The 19,254-nt window shown below is 44.7% G+C and overlaps 1 protein-coding gene across 2 annotated transcripts in view; it reads left to right on the forward strand.

Moving 5' to 3' along the window:
- The window catches only part of LOC134966380 (transmembrane protein 26-like), a 208,130-nt gene that overhangs the window by 162,897 nt on the left and 25,979 nt on the right, over positions 1 to 19,254 (forward strand). For both annotated transcript variants that reach the window (XM_063943060.1, XM_063943061.1), the window contains exon 3: positions 16,082 to 16,205. In XM_063943060.1, coding sequence (XP_063799130.1) covers positions 16,082 to 16,205 — 124 coding nt within the window. The remainder of the gene's footprint in view (positions 1 to 16,081; positions 16,206 to 19,254) is intronic.

Raw genomic sequence — 19,254 nt, forward strand, 5'->3', positions numbered from 1 at the left:
TAGACGAACATAAACTCTACCGTAAATGCGCATACCGTGCGCCCGCGGGTGCACGCAACTGAGAGTATGCGCACGCACGGGAGGGCTCATGCACACGCAGCAGGCACTCGCATGAGGTGCATATATGGCAGTGTGTAGCGTGATATTTTTCTGACTTTGACAGTCCACCCTTTGGCAGTCACCAATAACTGCCACTTCCTAAAACAGTTCAAAAAGAGAAAAATATATGTCATGTATAATACATTTCTATGATTGGGTAGGGGAGGTGTTATGCACACCAGTGCCTGCAGGAATGTACTGGTGTTTGAACTGTTATACACACCAGTGCCTGCAGGAATGTACTGGTGTCTGAACAGAGAGGGATGCAAAACAAATGAACTCACAGACAGACTGGGAAATATAACATAACGTACACAGAAGGTGATAGGGTAACAAAACCAACACAGAGTGAACAGAGAAGCCCAGAGGCTAAGAAACTGGGTGTCTCCCTAGTATTAGAAATGCTCAGATGGAAAAAGCAAGATGTTGTGTTTTAATACGTAGAGAACCCGAAATGCTGTTGCTAAGGGCAACAGCAAAACCCTAAAGGGTTACCAACGGGTGAGGCAGTAAACTCCTTGGTCAGAGATGGAATAATAGACACAAGGAGAGTCTCCACAATCCTAATTCTCACTTGCAGGGCCCAGGTTCAGCTTACTGCCACTAAACTGACACATGGACGCCCTGCACAGTGAGAGAGGATTATGCAGGCAGGTCTGAAAGTACAGCCACAAACCTGCTGGGTTCACAGAATAGCAAAAGAACCTCAGCAGGCTAAACGACTGACTCCAGTCTTACTGCTAGGTCTGGATTGGCAGAGTGTAGTACCAAATGCCCAGGCCTATTTGCAGTAAGCAACAACAAAATACAAAGCTACACAGTACTGGCTAACTTTCAGGAACTAACTAACCAACAAAGATTCAGCAGCATCTGCTTAACCTGAGAAGAGGCCTTATAAAGCAGGTGCTGTCCACGTCCCCCTCAGACCTCACAGACTGTGAGCACAAAAACCAGCACCGGATCCCATGCCTGTAACCACTGCACAGCAAAAGACCCGAACCGGAGTATCAGCTGCGCTCAGGTTACTCCGCTAGCACTTGTCTCCCGGTTGCCATGACGACGTGGCAGCACAGGGCAGGAGACCCTAACAGGAGGAGAGGAGAAGGTAGGAAAAGGGTATGACCTAGTGAGATAGCAGAAGCATGTGTGTATGAATCCATGTTTGGGGGGTCATGTATCATCGTGCCGTATGTGTTTTAAATCAAGCTTCGAGGTATTGCGAAGTATACATTTGAATTCCTTCTTATCCCGTGGTACGGGTCTGTGGATGGGCTTTCAAACTTTACCGAGCTCTTTTCGGCTTTTGGTTGCAACAAAATGGGGGAGCACATTTTAGTTGATGATACATGAATGGGGGAATATGTGAGTGCTGATATCTGTGCCTATATTCCCTATCGACTATGTGTGTTATTACCTGAAGGTTGTAGAGATGAAGATAAAGAACAATTATGGTAAATGCAGTGATAAACTATGTGAGTTTAATATACATTTGCCGATTGAGGTCTTGTGTTGTCTCGATGTACATGTTGACTGTAGTCTCCCGATGCTTTTGCTATAGACGGTGTGCAAAAAGCTTTTTCAATGTCCATAGACTTACAAAAAGTGTTGGGCTAGCGTAAAATTAAAGGTACTAGGGATATGGGGGGTCTATGGCATAGTCCATCAGTTGTCTGTGTAAAAAGTTGTCAAATTCTTCTTCCAAGCGGATGTCTTTGTACCTTGGAGGAAAACAAAGGAGAAACGGGTGAAAGAAACGGACCGTGGAATCACATTTTCATCACAACATTGTCTCTATCGTTGGGTCATAAACCAAATCAGTCGTTGTTATTACAGTATCTTCACTCCTTAAACTCATCACTCGGGCGCTACGTTTACACCTTGTTAAAACCCGAACGCATCTAAATATCAGACCGACCAATATGATGACACCCAGAATACACAAAAGAAATTTCCCTACATCCATGATAATACCTTGGGTCCATTCTCCTAAACCAGAGAACCAATTTCGCGGGTTCAACCATGACACCCAACTGGTCAGTTCATTACCCACAGCGGCAAGGGTGAGGTTGTGTTTCCTTCGGAACTCCCATTTTAATTGCAAAATGTCATCCATCTTTTTGTCTATGACCTCGACCGGGTCCTCGGTGCTGTTTGTAATATATGTGCAGCACTTTATTCCATATTGAGTCGCTAGGGTAACACAATACCCACCCGTCACAGCTGTGAGATAATTGAGAATCATCCTATGCTGAACCAGTTCTGTTTTATAAGCTTGGAGCTCCCTTCCGGTATACCTGAATGTGTCATCATACATTTCAGTGATATTGTCTAATAAATTTGCAAGCGCAGATATGTATTTATAATTTATCACTCCTCTGGCGGTACGAGTGATATCTAACGCGATTAGGAATTGAATCCCGGGGGATTCATTGATCAGGTCAGAGGCCGGATGCTCTGTTCTTTCTATTAGGTGCCGTTTAACGATGTGTTCGTAATGAGTGTGAGTATAAGGAGCTTGGGCACTACGGTGAATATCCTTCATTTTAGTGTGGGATACGGTCATTACCTCAGGCAGTACTTTTCCAATATAACATAACCCTTCTGAGTTTGGGGCAAGCCACTTATACGCCTTCCTCCCGCATATGAAATATGCATCATCGGGGAGAACATATGGGGGGTAATTCCAAGTTGATCGCAGCAGGATTTTTGATAGCAATTGGGCAAAACCATGTGCACTGCAGGGGAGGCAGATATAACATGTGCAGAAAGAGTTGGATTTGGGTGGGTTATTTTATTTCTGTGCAGGGTAAATATTGGCTGCTTTATTTTTACACTGCAAATTAGATTGCAGATTGAACACACCCCACCCAAATCTAACTCTCTCTGCACATGTTATATCTGCCTCCCCTGCAGTGCACATGGTTTTGCCCAATTGCTATCAAAAATCCTGCTGCGATCAACTTGGAATTACCCCCATGGGACGGAGTAGGACATTACCATATTACACATTTTCCATATGAAATCTCCTAACCCTAATTCTCCCATCTGTTTAGTACACGTATCAGTTTGTACGATATGTGCACAGTATCCTGGTGATACCTCTCCAACTCTCATGGTCCTACTTCCTAGGGTATACCTATATCGGAAATATTTTCCACTACCGGCTATGTGGCGTATAAGTTCTGTATCTGTAGGCATTCTATCGGCTCTGTATGAAAAGGTCATGGTTTGGTTATTCCATGACACTTCCCAATTTCCCGGCTTTCGGGGATTGGAAATGTTAAAACATACTAGGGATCTATCCACATGATATTGGTGGAGCTTCAAACTAGGAGGACTGGAGATATTAAACCTCCTGTCCACCGGCCTCCCACCACTTAGCTCAAGTACCTCCCCTATAGTTAAAGGGAATGGTACTAATCCTGATTTGCTATGGCCTTGAGGTACTTGAGAGCATACCCAACAATCTGTCTGATTTAACACTTTACCCACTAAGGAGTGATAGTCACTCAATGGATGCCGGTCCATGTGGATATTAAAACTGGATTGGCATTTCTTGATGCACCCATCCTAAACTACACTGTCACAGAGTCTACAGATACAGTTCTCTTCAGCTAACAATCCTTCACAATTTCTTCTATTGTCAATGCTACCAGATCGTTTTCTGATACTCGCCTTTACTCGGTGATTATGTTGTTCTTGGAAATCTACGCCTCCATCTCTGTCATCAGAACCCATTCCAGAACCTCTCTCGACCTCCATGGTACTCTCGCCGGAACAGACTGCTCTGGTCAACATCATGGTCAACAGGAAAATCCGGATCACAGTCTCTTGGGGCAAGTCCATCTTATAGGAGGAAATGGAGAAGAATGAGAAGGGGGAAAGAAACAATTGAGGGAGATGGGATGGGAAGTGGAGAAAAACAATAAAAGGGAATAGGGAATCGACAACTGCCTCCGATCTTATTATTCTCAATGCTCAGGTGCCGTTTCAGTCCTCCTGAAACAGACACTCCAGTGATACAACTTCCTCTACCGTCTGTTCCTTATCACGGGACCTCTCTGGATCAGCAACATTCTTACAATGGGACGAATGAACCCAAGTCTCTCTCTCGGCAACCTTCAATGCTGTCGTGCTAATCAATAAGACTTGGTATGGTCCTTCCCATCTGTCAATAAGGCAACCTGAGCGTAGAAAATTCCGTATCATTACATAATCCCCAGGTTCAATGTCATGACAATTACTATCTGGCAGATCAGGAATCACTAACTTCAAATTATCATTCTGATTCCTTAGCTGTTTACTTATCTTAACCAAATACTTTACAGTCACTTCATTGTTACACTTCAAATCATCCTGAGGGTTAATCATGACATGCGGTTGTTGACCAAACAGAATTTCAAAAGGGGACAGATTAAGAGGGGACCTGGGAGTGGTTCTGATGCTGTATAATACAATGGGCAAAGCTTCTGGCCATGTCAATCCTGTTTCTGCCATAACTTTGCTCAATTTATTTTTAATAGTGCTGTTCACTCTTTCTACCTTCGCACTCGCCTGGGGGCGGTACGGAGTGTGCAGCTTACTATCAATTCCCATCAACTTACACATTCCTTGAAAGACATCACCTGTAAAATGGGTACCCCTATCACTTTCAATTATTCTAGGGATACCATATCTACACACAAATTCCTGTACAATTTTCTTAGCAGTAAACATTGCGGTATTTGTGGCCGCAGGAAATGCTTCGACCCAATTTGAAAACACATCTATACAAACTAGTACATACTTCAAATTTCGACAAGGGGGTAATTGTATAAAATCAATTTGTATTACCTGAAAAGGGCCGCCTGTAGGTGGGATATGAGATGGTTCTGTTGGTATTGCCTTTCCGATATTCTTCCTCAAGCAGGTGAGGCATGACATTGCTCTCTTTCCCGCATGGGAAGAAAATCCTGGGGCGCACCAATATGCTCTTACCAACTTGCACATCCCTTCCTTGCCTAGATGAGTCAGCCCATGTGCTGCTTCAGCCAAACTTGGAAGGTATGCTCTGGGTGCCACTGGTTTACCCTGTCCATCTGTCCAGAGTCCTGAGGACTCCTGGCCATATCCCTTTGCCCTCCAAACTGCCTTTTCCTGTGTGGAACACAAATTTTGCATGTCACACAATTTCTGTGTGTTGACGGTATTAAATACCATCAGTTGTGTGGTGTCTGTCTGTCTGGGGGTACCAGCTGCTAACTTAGCAGCTTCGTCTGCTCGGCTGTTACCAAGTGATACTGGGTCTTGACTATATGTATGTGCTTTACACTTGATAACAGCCACTCTGTCAGGTTCCTGTATCGCTGTTAGAAGCCTTTTGATGTGAGCTGCATGCGCTACCGGTGTACCAGCTGCCGTCATGAAATTTCTGAGGCGCCATAGGGCTCCGAAATCATGGCCTACCCCGAAGGCGTATCTAGAATCGGTATAGATATTGGCTGACTTGCCCTTAGCCAATTCACATGCTCTGGTTAGGGCAACCAGTTCAGCAACCTGGGCTGAGTGAGGTGGGCCTAGCGGTTCTGCTTCTATGGTGCCTTGGTCATCTACGACTGCGTATCCAGTACACAAGTCTCCCGAGTCCGTCTGTCTGTGACAACTACCGTCAGTGTAGAAAGTAAGATCTACATCTTCCAGTGGGTTGTCACTGATGTCAGGCCTTGCCGTGAAATTTTGGGTCAAATACTCCATACAATCATGCATGTCATTTCCTGTATTAAATCCTCCTTCCCCATCACTCTCATCCTCCACCCTTTGTGCCTGTCCAGGTACACCTGGGAGATACGTTTCAGGATTTAATGCACTGCATCTCTTTATGGTGATGTTTACGGGGGCCATTAATGCCAATTCCCATCTTGTAAACCGTGCTGATGAGACGTGCCTGGTTTGGGCAGAATTCAGCAAGGCTGACACTGCATGCGGTGTATGGATTGTGAGGTTGTGTCCTAGCACTACATCTTCGCTTTTTGTAACTAGCAATGCTATCGCTGCAACACTTCGCAAGCATGTGGGGAGGGATCGCGCTACCGTATCTAGCTGAGCGCTGTAGTATGCTACCGGCCTGCTGGCATCACCGTGCTTTTGGGTTAGGACGCCTGCCGCGCAACCAGCACTTTCTGTTCCGTACAGCTCAAAGGGTTTCCCATAGTCTGGCATACCTAATGCTGGTGCATGCGTTAGGCACTGTTTAAGTCTCTCAAATGCCATCTCGGATTCGTCTGTATGCGAAATCCGATCAGGTTTGTTTGATGAGACCATCTCCTGCAAAGGTAATGCTAGAATGGAAAAACCTGGGATCCAGTTACGGCAATACCCACACATTCCTAGAAATGTTCTGATCTGTTGCTGGGTTTGTGGCAGTGTCATGTCTCGAATTGCTTGAATTCTATCAGCGGTCAGGTGTCTCAGTCCTTGTGTCAGACAGTGTCCCAGATATTTTACTTTAGTCTGGCATAATTGCAACTTGTCTTTGGAAACCTTGTGTCCTGTGTCTGAAAGATGAAACAGGAGCTGTTTCGTATCTTTCAGGGACGCTTCCAGTGAATCTGAACATAGTAGTAAATCATCCACATATTGGATCAATACTGATCCACTCTCTGGTTGGAAAGACTGTAAACAATCATGCAAAGCCTGTGAAAATATACTTGGGCTGTCTATGAAACCTTGTGGTAATCGAGTCCATGTGTATTGGACTCCTCTGTATGTGAATGCAAACAAATATTGGCTGCCAGGGTGCAGAGGTACCGAGAAGAAGGCGGAGCAGAGGTCAATAACAGTGAAAAATTTCGCAGTGGGAGGGATTTGCAGAAGGATGACAGCTGGATTTGGCACTACGGGGAACTGACTCTCAACTATTTTGTTAATCCCCCTTAGATCCTGCACTAGCCTGTAACCCCTCCCCCCACTCTTTTTCACAGGGAAGATGGGACTATTGGCAGTGCTGGATGTTCTTACCAGAATGCCCTGTTGTAGCAAGCGCTCTATTACGGAGTATACTCCTAACTCCACCTCTGGCTTCAGAGGGTATTGTGGGATTTTTGGAGCTATCCTACCATCTTTTACTTGCACAACTACTGGAGCTACGTTTGCCATTAATCCAGTGTCTTGTCCATCTTTAGTCCAAAGTGACTCTGGTATTTGGGATGTCATTTCTTCTACCTGGGATGAACTCCTATTTATCATAACGGTCTGTGACATTAATTTTTATGGGGAGTCTAGCATGTCTCGTACTTCCTGAGCGTGATTCTCAGGTATGTCTAAGAATACACCTTCAGGAGTACAATAAATGACGCACCCCATTTTACACAATAGATCTCTTCCCAGGAGATTAGTCGGTGCCGATGCAGCCAGCAAAAAGGAATGCTTGGTATGCAAGGGCCCTATTGTAATCTCTGCTGGTTTGCTAACAGGGTAGTGCTGTACTACTCCCGTTACTCCCATGGCTGGAATTGTTTTACCAGTGGTTCTCATGCCCACTGTTGAATTTATCACTGATTTGGCCGCCCCCGTATCTACAAGGAAATTTAATGATTTACCAGCTACATCAATTGTGATCTCGGGTTCACTTCCAAGACTTGCAATCAATTTCACTGGCTGCAGATTACAGGTGTGGCCACACCCCTATTGGGTATGGTGACCTCCCTGAATCGCGCTGGCAGCAATTACTTGTGGTGGGGGTAGATGGGAACTATCAGAGATTTGCCAGTCTCTTCTTGGGGGATACCTTTTTGTTTCCCCTGCATGTGGCTCATAACTCCGCCCCTTCGGTCCTTGATCCCAATGTCTTGTGTCAGGTCGGTGTCTAGGGGATTGATATGAATTTTGTATTTGTCTTGCTTTACAATCACGTGCTATGTGTCCCTCTCTGTGGCAACAATAACATTTTATACCTGTTGACTTACCCACAGGGGTCACAGTTCTGGGCTGAGGTGGCCGGGTAGTGAGGGCCTGTATGCTTACAGCCATTAACTTATCACTCTGTGACTCCCTGTGTCTGATGATATTCCGATCATGCCCAGCAGCAGCCTCTCCCAATGCATCCACCGACATACCTCTCCAATCAGGCCTAGTGGTTTGTATTCTATTCCTTAAAACCTCTTTTAGACCGTCCATCAATACTGAAACAGCTACTTCCCTGTGGTGTACATTTGTTTTAATGTCATCTATACCAGTGTACCTAGCCATATCCTGCAGAGCCCGGTGAAAATACTCTGATGTGGATTCACCTTCTTTTTGTTTTATTGTAAAGATTTTATTCCACTTTACAACTGCAGGAAAATATACTCCTAGCTGTAAGTTGATTCTCTTTACATTATCCTGATTATACTCATCTGTTAGTGGTACTTCCTCATCTAACTTGCAATCAGCGATAAACTTTAACGGATCAACACTGGGGGGTAAACATGCCCTCAAAACTGTCCTCCAATCTTTGTTATTTGGCTCTGCAGAATTTCCTAGCTCTCTAATATACTTTTGACATACAGCTAAGTCTTTTCTAGGATCAGGGAATTCAGACATCATTGACCTTAATTCCGTTCGGGAAAAGGGACAGTGCATGGCGATGTTTCTGATAGGGGTTGCCCCTGAAGTATCAGTCTTCCCATTTGGCACTGCTATTACCCTAACGGGATTAAGTCTAATAACATCTGTCTGTGTAGATTCTACAATACTTGGTGAAATGGTTTCAGCGTAGTGCATGGTGCCGTACTTACCAGTCGATACGACCTCACCTGTCCCTCCGCTAGGGGCCTTTGATGCTAATCTTACGGGTTGAGTCGTGCCTACTGCTGTTTCTGATATGGTGGCTGCTAGGGAGAGTGCTGATATTGTTGTGGGCTCATCCTCTTGGTCACAATCCTGGGGAAAGTTCAAAACAGGGTACAACTTGCACGGATTAGTGTTAGCGTTAATTACTTTGGTTACATTATCCTTAACTTCTACACATTTAACATGACCCTGAGTGCCATTCTCTGCAACCAATTTCTCTCCAGGTATGTATGGTGGTGGGGGAGCAGTGGCTATCAGTTTCCTGATAGGGTTAGATCCAGTGGCTTGCGCCAACCCCCTTTGTATTTCACCTTCCTGTTGCCACAATGTTAAATAATCATAATGTCTAATACGCCTTTTTGAAGACTTAATCAGACAAACTCTTCTCCTTAAATTCTGTAACACTTCTGGGTTAAAACTACCTACCCGGGGAAACTTTTCCCCGTCATGCACAGTCATCCTTTCCCATTCATTGCACAATGTCTCTGTGTGATGACCATATTTTTCACACATGATATACCTTGCCGACCCGATTGGTCGGTTTACCAAATCAACCTGAACCTGGGTTGATCGCCCCTTACCTGAACAAGTGGCCCCCATCTCTGCAGGCGTTGCTTTCACTACCTCTGACTTCCAATCAGGGTCTCCGGCAACCCTCACAGAAAACCAAAATGTCCGGGGTAAGGCTGCGGTGGGGGTTTTGCCTCGAGGTCCGCCCACTTAACTCCGCCCACGCTGGCCAATACGGCGATCAAAGTTCCCAGAGGTTCCGTACCCAACCTAGGGCCCCTACGTACGTCTACTTGCTCGGGCGTGTGGGAGTGTCTTACCCTCCCCAGCAAGTATCAGTCGCTAAAATGTCCCTGAGTGATCAGGCTACTTCCCTTAAAATAAAAAAAATTACACAAATCACGTTAACAATGTGCAAGTAGCGTTCTTTTGAATTCAAGACACGCCAATGCACACAATCACATGCGGTACAATCGTATCTGCACACAAGCAACTAATCTTATGTGCGGAACGATCAGTGGAATCGAAAATTTCGGCTGCGAATTCCTTCAGCAATGAGCTTCTTTGGCCTATATGGGTCTCGCACCAACCCTCTTCGGTTGTGCTCTCTACTTCTGGTCTGCTGTACCTGAACCTCTTGTTCTGTGACCTCCTGGTCTGTGACCTCCTGGTCTGTTATGCACAGCAGACTCTACTGCTCATAAATGTGTCGAGTCTAACAAGGGACACCTCCCAAGCCACCCCACGATATCACTCTCGCTGGTGTACCTCTTTCTACTGGCCTATGGTTCCCACTTCCGTAATAAAAGAGAAATCTTATATATACACACACTCTTACCACATGTACACTTTAATTTTTATTTCTGCGCAGAAATCCTTTCGTTCAGTATTAGCTTAACCCAGAAGAATTGCAACAGAGAAAGTCTTTTCCTTTTAACTTTTAAACTTTTGGATTTGAGATAGATTTGTGTTATTTTCGCGTTACTTTCTTATCGCTTACTAAACAATACTATCGTGCGGTTTGTATCATGTGGGCGTATCCGTACGCTCCGTTGCGTAATACACGCTCCGTGCGTCGACCCTTGTTGCGTACGCCCTGCCCTTGTAAGGACACGTGTACACAGACCAAGTACGTCCACAGTTACACACTACACGTTTATCAATGTGAATGATCTTTAACAGTAATCCTTCACTGACCACCACTCAAATCTCCCTTGTATTCTAGGCGAGATTGTGTGTGTGCCTTTTACAATTATTCCCTTAAATATTACTTTTAACTATTAATAACAACAAATGTCTCAACACGTTATCACTAATGTGTGGCAATCAGGAGAATGAAATACGGACAAATACTACTAACCCAGGAATACAGGTGTGTGTATTTATGCGTGCGTTCGCAAAACAGAAACTAAACAGGTTTTAAAAGACAATAACGTACTGTTCCTACCTTTCGGTTCTGGATTCCTTCAGCACTCCTTACTAAGCGAAGCAGACGCTTATCTGGTCAGCACTACGAGGAATATTACCTCCCGCCTTTTGCTGATCGATAATGTCTGCTGAAATTACCTAGTGCAGATATGTGAAGACCGGAGGAGCCCTCAATTGACAATGCCTATTCTATACCTTGCATAAAACACGCTAAAAGGTTAAAGAACACAGTACGCAATTGGCGTATGGAATACCGTAGGAGTACGCACGTAGCGTAACGAACGCTTAGCCGTGGATGAGACGCACGAGCGGCACGTTCGCTCACGGCTTAGAGCGTAAAGGCATGCACGCTATAGGCTGCCGACTAACGTAATGATACGCTATCAGCATAGCGGACGCTCGAGACCACGAGGAGATCACAAGCGGCGCTGACGCTCACAGAGTTAAACCTTTATAACTATACCATAAACAATGTACTTATACTGTAAACCCTTGTGCAGTGATAAGGTGTAAATGCAACACAGTGTAACCTTGTTAGTTTAAAAGCTGTATGAGCGTATGTGACGCTCAGAGAACCCCTTAGCAATATAATAAACACTCAAATACCGGTCTAAGGGTCTAACGCCTTTTAAGGAAATGAATGAACGTTCAATCGCAAAAGAATAATACAATACAAGTTATACACTACCAAGATAACATAAAATACCTAACCGGATAACTACACATAAAATACAATACAGATACAATTACATTTAAAAGGGGGGAAGGAGAGAGAGAGAATGGTTTATAACATTAAATAAGAGACAATATGGTTGCAGAGAACTTACGCACCAGGGGAAACAATCGCAAGCGCCTTTTCTGGATATCCAGCTCCCGATTATCAGCAATGAGAACCGTTGAAGAGAGTAGAGAGCTGGCCCAGATCGGCTTGTCCTTTTATACACTACACACAATACAGTACAATGGTCCCTACATTCTTATTGTTCATTGGACACAGGAATTCGTCTTCGCATTATAACAAAAGGTCATAGGTTGGTTCATACAGGTGGGCTGTGACTATTTCTAACTGCTCAGGTGGGTGGGAAACTGGGTTTCCCGCCGCATGGGTAATAAAGTGCAAATATAGTAAATGTCCATAAACTTCTTATGTCCATAACTATACGCACGAGCGATTAATCCGCTTCAAACCAACACCGGAATATTGCTAATTATATTCTCTTCCGATGGATACTAAACACCACTGTGTAACCCCTGTCTGACCCTTCGTATCAAACAAAGAGGGATCTCTTTGTCCCCGAACATACTACATTAACTAAACTTTCAGATTCTATCAAAGGGACCATAATCTACAAAATACATTATATGAATAAAATATGTTACGATTGAGTCGCCCGCTAGACGAACATAAACTCTACCGTAAATGCGCATACCGTGCGCCCGCGGGTGCACGCAACTGAGAGTATGCGCACGCACGGGAGGGCTCATGCACACGCAGCAGGCACTCGCATGAGGTGCATATATGGCAGTGTGTAGCGTGATATTTTTCTGAATTTGACAACTGTGCATAGTGTGTGTGTGTGTGTGTGTGTGCATTGAATGTGTGGGTACAGTATGTGTGTAGTGTGTGTGTGTGTGTGTGTGTGTGTGTGTGTGTGTGTGTGTGTGTGTGTGTGTGTGTGGTGGGGTTGTTTGTGTGTACTTTATGTTTGTATGTGTAGTGTGTACTGTGTGTGTATGTGTGTGTATTGTGTACTGTATGTGTGTATATGTGGTGGTGTGGGGAGGTGAATGTGTTACTGGGATGTTGAAATAAATCAATGAATGGCTAATGAGTGCTAGGTGGGGGTAGTATCAGGTGCTGCTGTGTGTGCAGTTTCGAGTGCTGCTGCATGAGTGTAGTAAGGGGTGCTGCTGTGTGTGTGTAGTAAGGGGTGCTGCTGTGTATGTGTAGTGTTGGGTGTTGCTGTGTGTGTGTAGCATGGGGTGCTGCTGTGTGTGTAGTATTGGGTGTTGTTGTGTGAGTGTAGTAACAGGTGCTGCTGTGTGTGTAGTATCAGGTGCTGCTGTGTGAGTGTAGTAAGGGGTGCTGCTGTGTAAGTGTAGTAAGGGGTGCTGCTGTGTGAGCATAGTATCAGGTGCTGTTGTGTTAGTGTAGTAAGGGGTGCTGCTGTGTGTTTAGTTCAGGTGCTGCCGTCTAAGTGTAATAATGGGTGCTGTCGTGTGATTGTAGTAATGGGTGCTGCCATGTGAGTGTAGCAAGGGTTGATGTCATGTGTGTGTAGCAAGGGGTGCTGCCGTGTGTGTGTGAAGCAGGGGGTGCTGCCATGTGTGTGTAGTAAAGGGTTCTGCGGTGTAAGTGTAGTAATGGAGGCTGCGGTGAGTGTAGTAACGGGTGCTGCGGTGTGAGGGTAGCAAGGGGTGCTGCTGTGTGTAGCAAGGGGTGCTGCCATGTGTGTGTATAGTAAAGGGTTCTGCGATGTAAGGGTAGTAATGGGGGCTGCAGTGAGTGTAGTAACGGGTGATGCGGTGTGAGTGTAGTAACAGGTGCTGCGATGTGAGTGTAGTAATGGGTGCCACTGGTCAGTCCCCCCCACATCCCTAGTCACACCCTCCATGGCCGCATATAATAGGCCCTTTGTAAATTTCAGGTTAAGGCCCATGTGGACCTTAATCTGGCACTACCCCGAACGCCAATTATATATTAAGAGGGAAGTCCAAGAGCAGTTTGTCCCTCCTGGAATGGGTCATGTTGGGAGGTATGCACAACCTAATATACACCCCTCTTCCCTAGGACCCCCTTGTCTTAAGTGCTACCCCAGTCTTAATCCGGCCCTGGACCAAATCCTCTGTGAGTAGTACAGACCTTTCCTGCAAACTGCAGTGTCTCCAGAGCCACCAGGGTCTGATACAGGGAACCTCCTATCTTGTAGTCAATCTCCTAGGTGCCGGTGGAGCTGTCCCTTGTATTGCCGCCCTTAAAGGAAAAGGAGTCACTTATAAGCTTGCCTTTGGGTAATAGGAGTCCACTTCTGATCTGCCCAGCTCTGCTGTTGCCATTGGGAATCATAGGGTCTTACCAAGGGAAGGACCTGCCGTGCTTGTCCTGTCATACTATGCCTGGGATCACCGGCTGTGATACTCTCTGTTGTGTAGAGCTTTCCCCTTACAGATGCCGCCTCAGAACCCCTCAGCAGTGCGGGTTCCCGCCCGATTTCAGTTACCTCAGACTCTGCTCCGACCAAATGACAATAGCTTTTAACTGTCACTTGTCTTTACCACCTGATTGTAATCATGTGATGTGCTCCTTATCTCCTCAGCTTGTCACCATCAGATGCAGCATAAATTGGTGTCATTTAACACCCATGTTCCATTTTGTGTTCTACAATCATTTTACAATGTATTTCAAAAAGTGTATGAACCTCTGCATAGTTTAGTGCGTTTGATGCCTTTGCAAATGCGTGCATACACAGTGCTAGAGAATGTAACATAGGTTCTTGTCTTTCTAAAATGGAATTGCCCAGGCCAAGCCTGGTCCTGTAATTGAGTTAACATAGGTCCTACTTTCAGGTGTCGAATGATAACCTGTAGTCATATTTGAAAAATTGGATTACATTGTGCAATAAACTGTGTACATTGGCCCTCATTCCGAGTTGATCGGTCGCAAGGCGAATTTAGCAGAGTTACACACGCTAAGCCGCCGCCTACTGGGAGTGAATCTTAGCTTCTTAAAATTGCGACCGATGTATTCGCAATATTGCGATTACTAACTACTTAGCAGTTTCAGAGTAGCTCCAGACTTACTCTGCCTGTGCGATCATTTCAGTGCTTGTCGTTCCTGGTTGACGTCACAAACACACCCAGCGTTCGCCCAGGCACTCCCACCGTTTCTCCGGCCACTCCTGCGTTTTTTCCGGAAACGGTAGCGTTTTCTGCCACACGCCCCTGAAACGCCGTGTTTCCGCCCAGTAACACCCATTTCCTGTCAATCACATTACGTTCGCCGGAGCGATGAAAAAGCCGTGAGTAAAAATACTTTCTACATAGCAAAGTTACTTGGCGCAGTCGCAGTGCGAACATTGCGCATGCGTACTAAGCGGATTTTCATTTGGATGCGATGAAAAATACCGAGCGAACAACTCGGAATGAGGGCCATTGTAATCTGTTCCCCTAAACTATGTATGGTAATAACTGAACAACAGTCCCACTTCAGGATTTGGTATAGCAACTGGAGTGGCAGCAGGTGCAATAGATCATGTAACTGCTTGAGCTGCCCCCCATTCATCAACTCTTAATTGCACTACGAGCAATATTCCCTGCGGAGTCCATTTCCCAGACTAGGTGTTTGTGTCGCAGGCACTTATACATTTTTACCTTCTTTTCAATTGTAGGACCCCAATGGCAAGGACACTAGCAAAAATATGGCAATATACGGTGAGCAACCACAATAAAGTATATTTTGGAGATTGTTGCTTACCTGTCTTGTATTATCAAGCCACTAATTCTCATAAAGAGTTCAGAAATAATACACAATTCAAAGATGCAAGCAGGCCAGGTAATCATGGTAATCCAATTTAGAGAGCAGACAGGATGTTGTCGCTGTTATTATGTTTACAGAGTGTGCATAGAAGCAGGTTCACTAAACAATCACCTAGCATTGACTGTTTGGTGAGTACTCACGATATGTGTTTAGGGGCATGACTTCAATAACCAACAGGTTAGATGTCAGCACATGTTGAGACACTAGTACACATGCCAATAGATGGATACCATTTTAGTCCTATGGCAATGTTATGGAATCTATGAGAGTCCTATAGCTCAGCCGGTTTGTCAAAGTAAGTGGCATGAATACTGAACAAGCGCTCAGACAGTGCAATATATATAGGAGACCACTGAACAAAGTGAGCCATTTTCTACCATACAGTACTGCTTTGTTAGAAATGATGTTTGGTACCTACTGTATCTCCAAATGCGTTTTATGCTGTGTATTGTGCATTATCCACTTTGCACTTTGCGATGACCTCCTATTTATGTAGGAACTATGTCTATTACTTAAAAAAAAAAAAATTACAATTTGTGTAAAGAAAAATAATGCACAGAAAAATTTATAAATAGACAATAATTAATTCCATTGTGTCTTTTTATTGATCTATTAGTAAGTTATAATAGACCAATAATATCATTAAAAGTATCTTTTAAACTGTTCTCCAGAACTAAATCATATTTTGTACTATTGCAGGTTCTCCCCCATGGTGTTTCTGTATCTTTGTACTGTTATACCCTCTGTCTTTGTGATGGAACTTGAGCTTCTAGAACACAGAATTGAACTAAGCAACACAACAAGTGCAAAGTGTATTGACAGCGTACGTATCTGATGAATATGTAGAAGCTGGAAAAGTTATGTGTGAATGCTATTCATTAGTGCAGAATTTCTGGGATATTTCAAGTAGGAAAACTGAGTGTGCATTGAAAAAACTTCTTGAAAGGTTTCTTGTTACACTATGTAGACAAAAGTGATTGGACACTGACAGTAAATAAATAAATTAGATTTTATTGACGTCAGACTCTCTTCTTGGCAAACTGTTCACAAGTTCCTGGACAACAGCAGAAGGTATGTTTTGCCATTCCGCCTTAAGGGGGTCATTCCGAGTTGTTCGCTCGTTGCAGATTTTCGCAACGGAGCGATTAAGGCAAAAATGCGCAAGCGCATGGTACGCAGCGCGCATGCGCTAAGTATTTTAGCACAAAACTTAGTAGATTTACTCACGGCCGAACGAAGAATTTTCATCGTTGAAGTGATCGGAGTGTGATTGACAGGAAGTGGGTGTTTCTGGGCGGAAATTGGCCGTTTTCTGGGAGTGTGCAGAAAAACGCGGGAGTGTCTGGAGAAACGGGGGAGTGGCTGGCCGAACGCAGGGCGTGTTTGTGACGTCAAACCAGGAACGAAACGGGCTGAGCTGATCGCAGTGTAGGAGTAAGTCTCAAGCTACTCAGAAGCTGCTAAGAATTATTTATTCGCAATTCTGCTACTCTTTCGTTCACAATTCTGCTAAGCTAAGATACACTCCCAGAGTGCTGAAACACACTACCCGGCTTTTGCCGGCCGGGAAAAAGCCGGACGGCTTTTTCCCGTGCCGGCATTGTAGTTAACAGTGTGAGGGCTAGGGTCCCTTCACACTGCACGGCCCCGGCCCGGCTGCCGGGTTGCAGCCGGGTCTCACCACTGGAAGGTCCGGCGGCCGGGCGGCCGCCGGGCCGTCTTTGGAGCCAGTAAACCATGTGTGTGAAGGGGAGCTTTCACACACAACGGTTTTTTCGGAAGCCGTGTCTGATGCTGCGCATGCGCACAGCATCACGCACGGCTCAAAGCCGTCCTGTGTGAGCGACTCTGCCGGTTTCTCCCGGATGGCAAAAAGCCGGACAAAGTTTGTCCGGCTTTTTGCCATCCGGGAAAAACCGGAGTGTGTGTTACAGCCCAGAGGGCGGTGGCCTAGCGTGTGCAATGCTGCTAAAAGTAGCTAGCGAGCAAACAACTCGGAATGAGGGCCTAAGTACAGTTACCAACTGTGACACTGAAGAAGTTCAAGTCAGCCTAGAATGCACCTGTTGCTCCAATTCGTCCCAGAGGTTCTCTGCGGAGTTAAGATCTGGACTGCCCATCCAGGTTACCAAATTTTGTGCATGTCAGTCCAGCATCACCCTGGCAACATGACAACGTGCAGCCTACGATGATCCCCTTTTCAAACTCGGTTAGCTCCTTCCAGCAAGCTATTTCATTAGCAAAGGATCTAATCAGTGCCCCTCTACCCACTTTATACATTCACTAACACGTGTCCAATCACTTTTGACTACATAGTTGTAAATGTGTAACAACAAACTCAGGCTCCATAATATCTTAATCCAATAGGAATTTATCTACCCCATTCTTAAAGGTGTTGACTGAGTCCGCTGTTACTACTCTCTCAGGCAGGGAATTCCAAACATGTATTGTCCTTACTGTGAAAAAAACTTTTCGCCTCAATGTGCGGAAACCCCTCTCCTCTAACCTAAGCGAGTGACCACGTGTCCTCTGTGCTGATCTTATAGAAAACAGGTCCCTCCCGAGCTCTGTGTATTGACCCCTTATATATTTGTAGATGTTGATCATGTCCCCTCTTAGTCTCCTCTTTTCCAATGTAAACATGCCTAGCCTTGCAAGCCTTTCCTCGTATTCCAGCGTCTCCATGCCCTTGATTAGTTTGGTCGCCCGCCTCTGAACCTTTTCTAGCTCCAGGATATCATTTTTGTAATATGGTGCCCAAAATTGCACACAGTATTCAAGATGTGGCCTCACTAGTGATTTATATAATGGGAGTATAATACTCTCGTCCCTTGCATCAAATCCCCGTTTTATGCATGCTAATATCTTATTAGCCTTCTTTGCTGCATTCCTACTTTGGGTACTGCTGCTTAATTTGTTATCTATGTGAACCCCTAAGTCTTTTTCCAGTACAGAATCCCCTAATATTACCCCTTTTAGTATGTAGGTGTTATTTTTGGTCTTGCCCCCACAGTGCATTACCTTACACTTGTCTGTGTTGAATCTCATTCTCCATTTTGCTGCCCATGCTTCCAGTTTAGTTAAGTCGTTCTGAAGAGACTCATCATCCCTCTCCGTATTTATAACCTTACACAATTTGGTATTGTCTGCGAAAATTGATACCATGCTCTCTAGACCTACTGTTAGGTCGTTGATGAAAATGTTGAACAAAAGTGGTCCAAGAACAGATCCTTGTGGCACACCACTTAGTACTTTATGTCCAATTTGAAAATGATCCATTGACCACAACGCACTGCTCCCTTTTACCTAACCAATTACTGACCCAAGTGCATATTGTGCTCCCTAGCCCTATTTCTGGTAGCTTATAGATAAGATGCATGTGTGGTACAGTGTCGAAAGCTTTGGCAAAGTCTAAAAAGATTACATCCACCTCCTTACCCTGATCAAGGTTCGCACTTACTGTTTCATAAAAGCCAAGTAAGTTGGTTTGACATGATCTGTCCTTCACAGATCCATGTTGGTTCCTTTTAATGACCTTATTTGCTTCAAGGAACTTTTGAATACCGTCCCTTAGAATACCTTCCAATACTTTCCCCACTATAGATGTAAGACTAACAGGTCTATAATTACCAGGTGAATTATTAATCTTTAACTTTTTTAATTGGTCACAGACTACCTCCTCACATAAATAAGCATTTAGCAGTGGGATATTATCTTTGTTGACATTTTGTGTTAGACCCAGCATTTGGTCCTCTCTGGTAAATACCGTTGAAAAAAAAATGTTTAGTTTGTTTGCTATGTCAATATCATTTTTTATTAAGACTCCCCTCTTGTCCTTTAAAGTAGGGATGTGCACTTGAAATTTTTCGGGT

The sequence above is a fragment of the Pseudophryne corroboree genome, chromosome 10 (assembly GCF_028390025.1).
Source record: "Pseudophryne corroboree isolate aPseCor3 chromosome 10, aPseCor3.hap2, whole genome shotgun sequence".
Taxonomy (NCBI): domain Eukaryota; kingdom Metazoa; phylum Chordata; class Amphibia; order Anura; family Myobatrachidae; genus Pseudophryne; species Pseudophryne corroboree.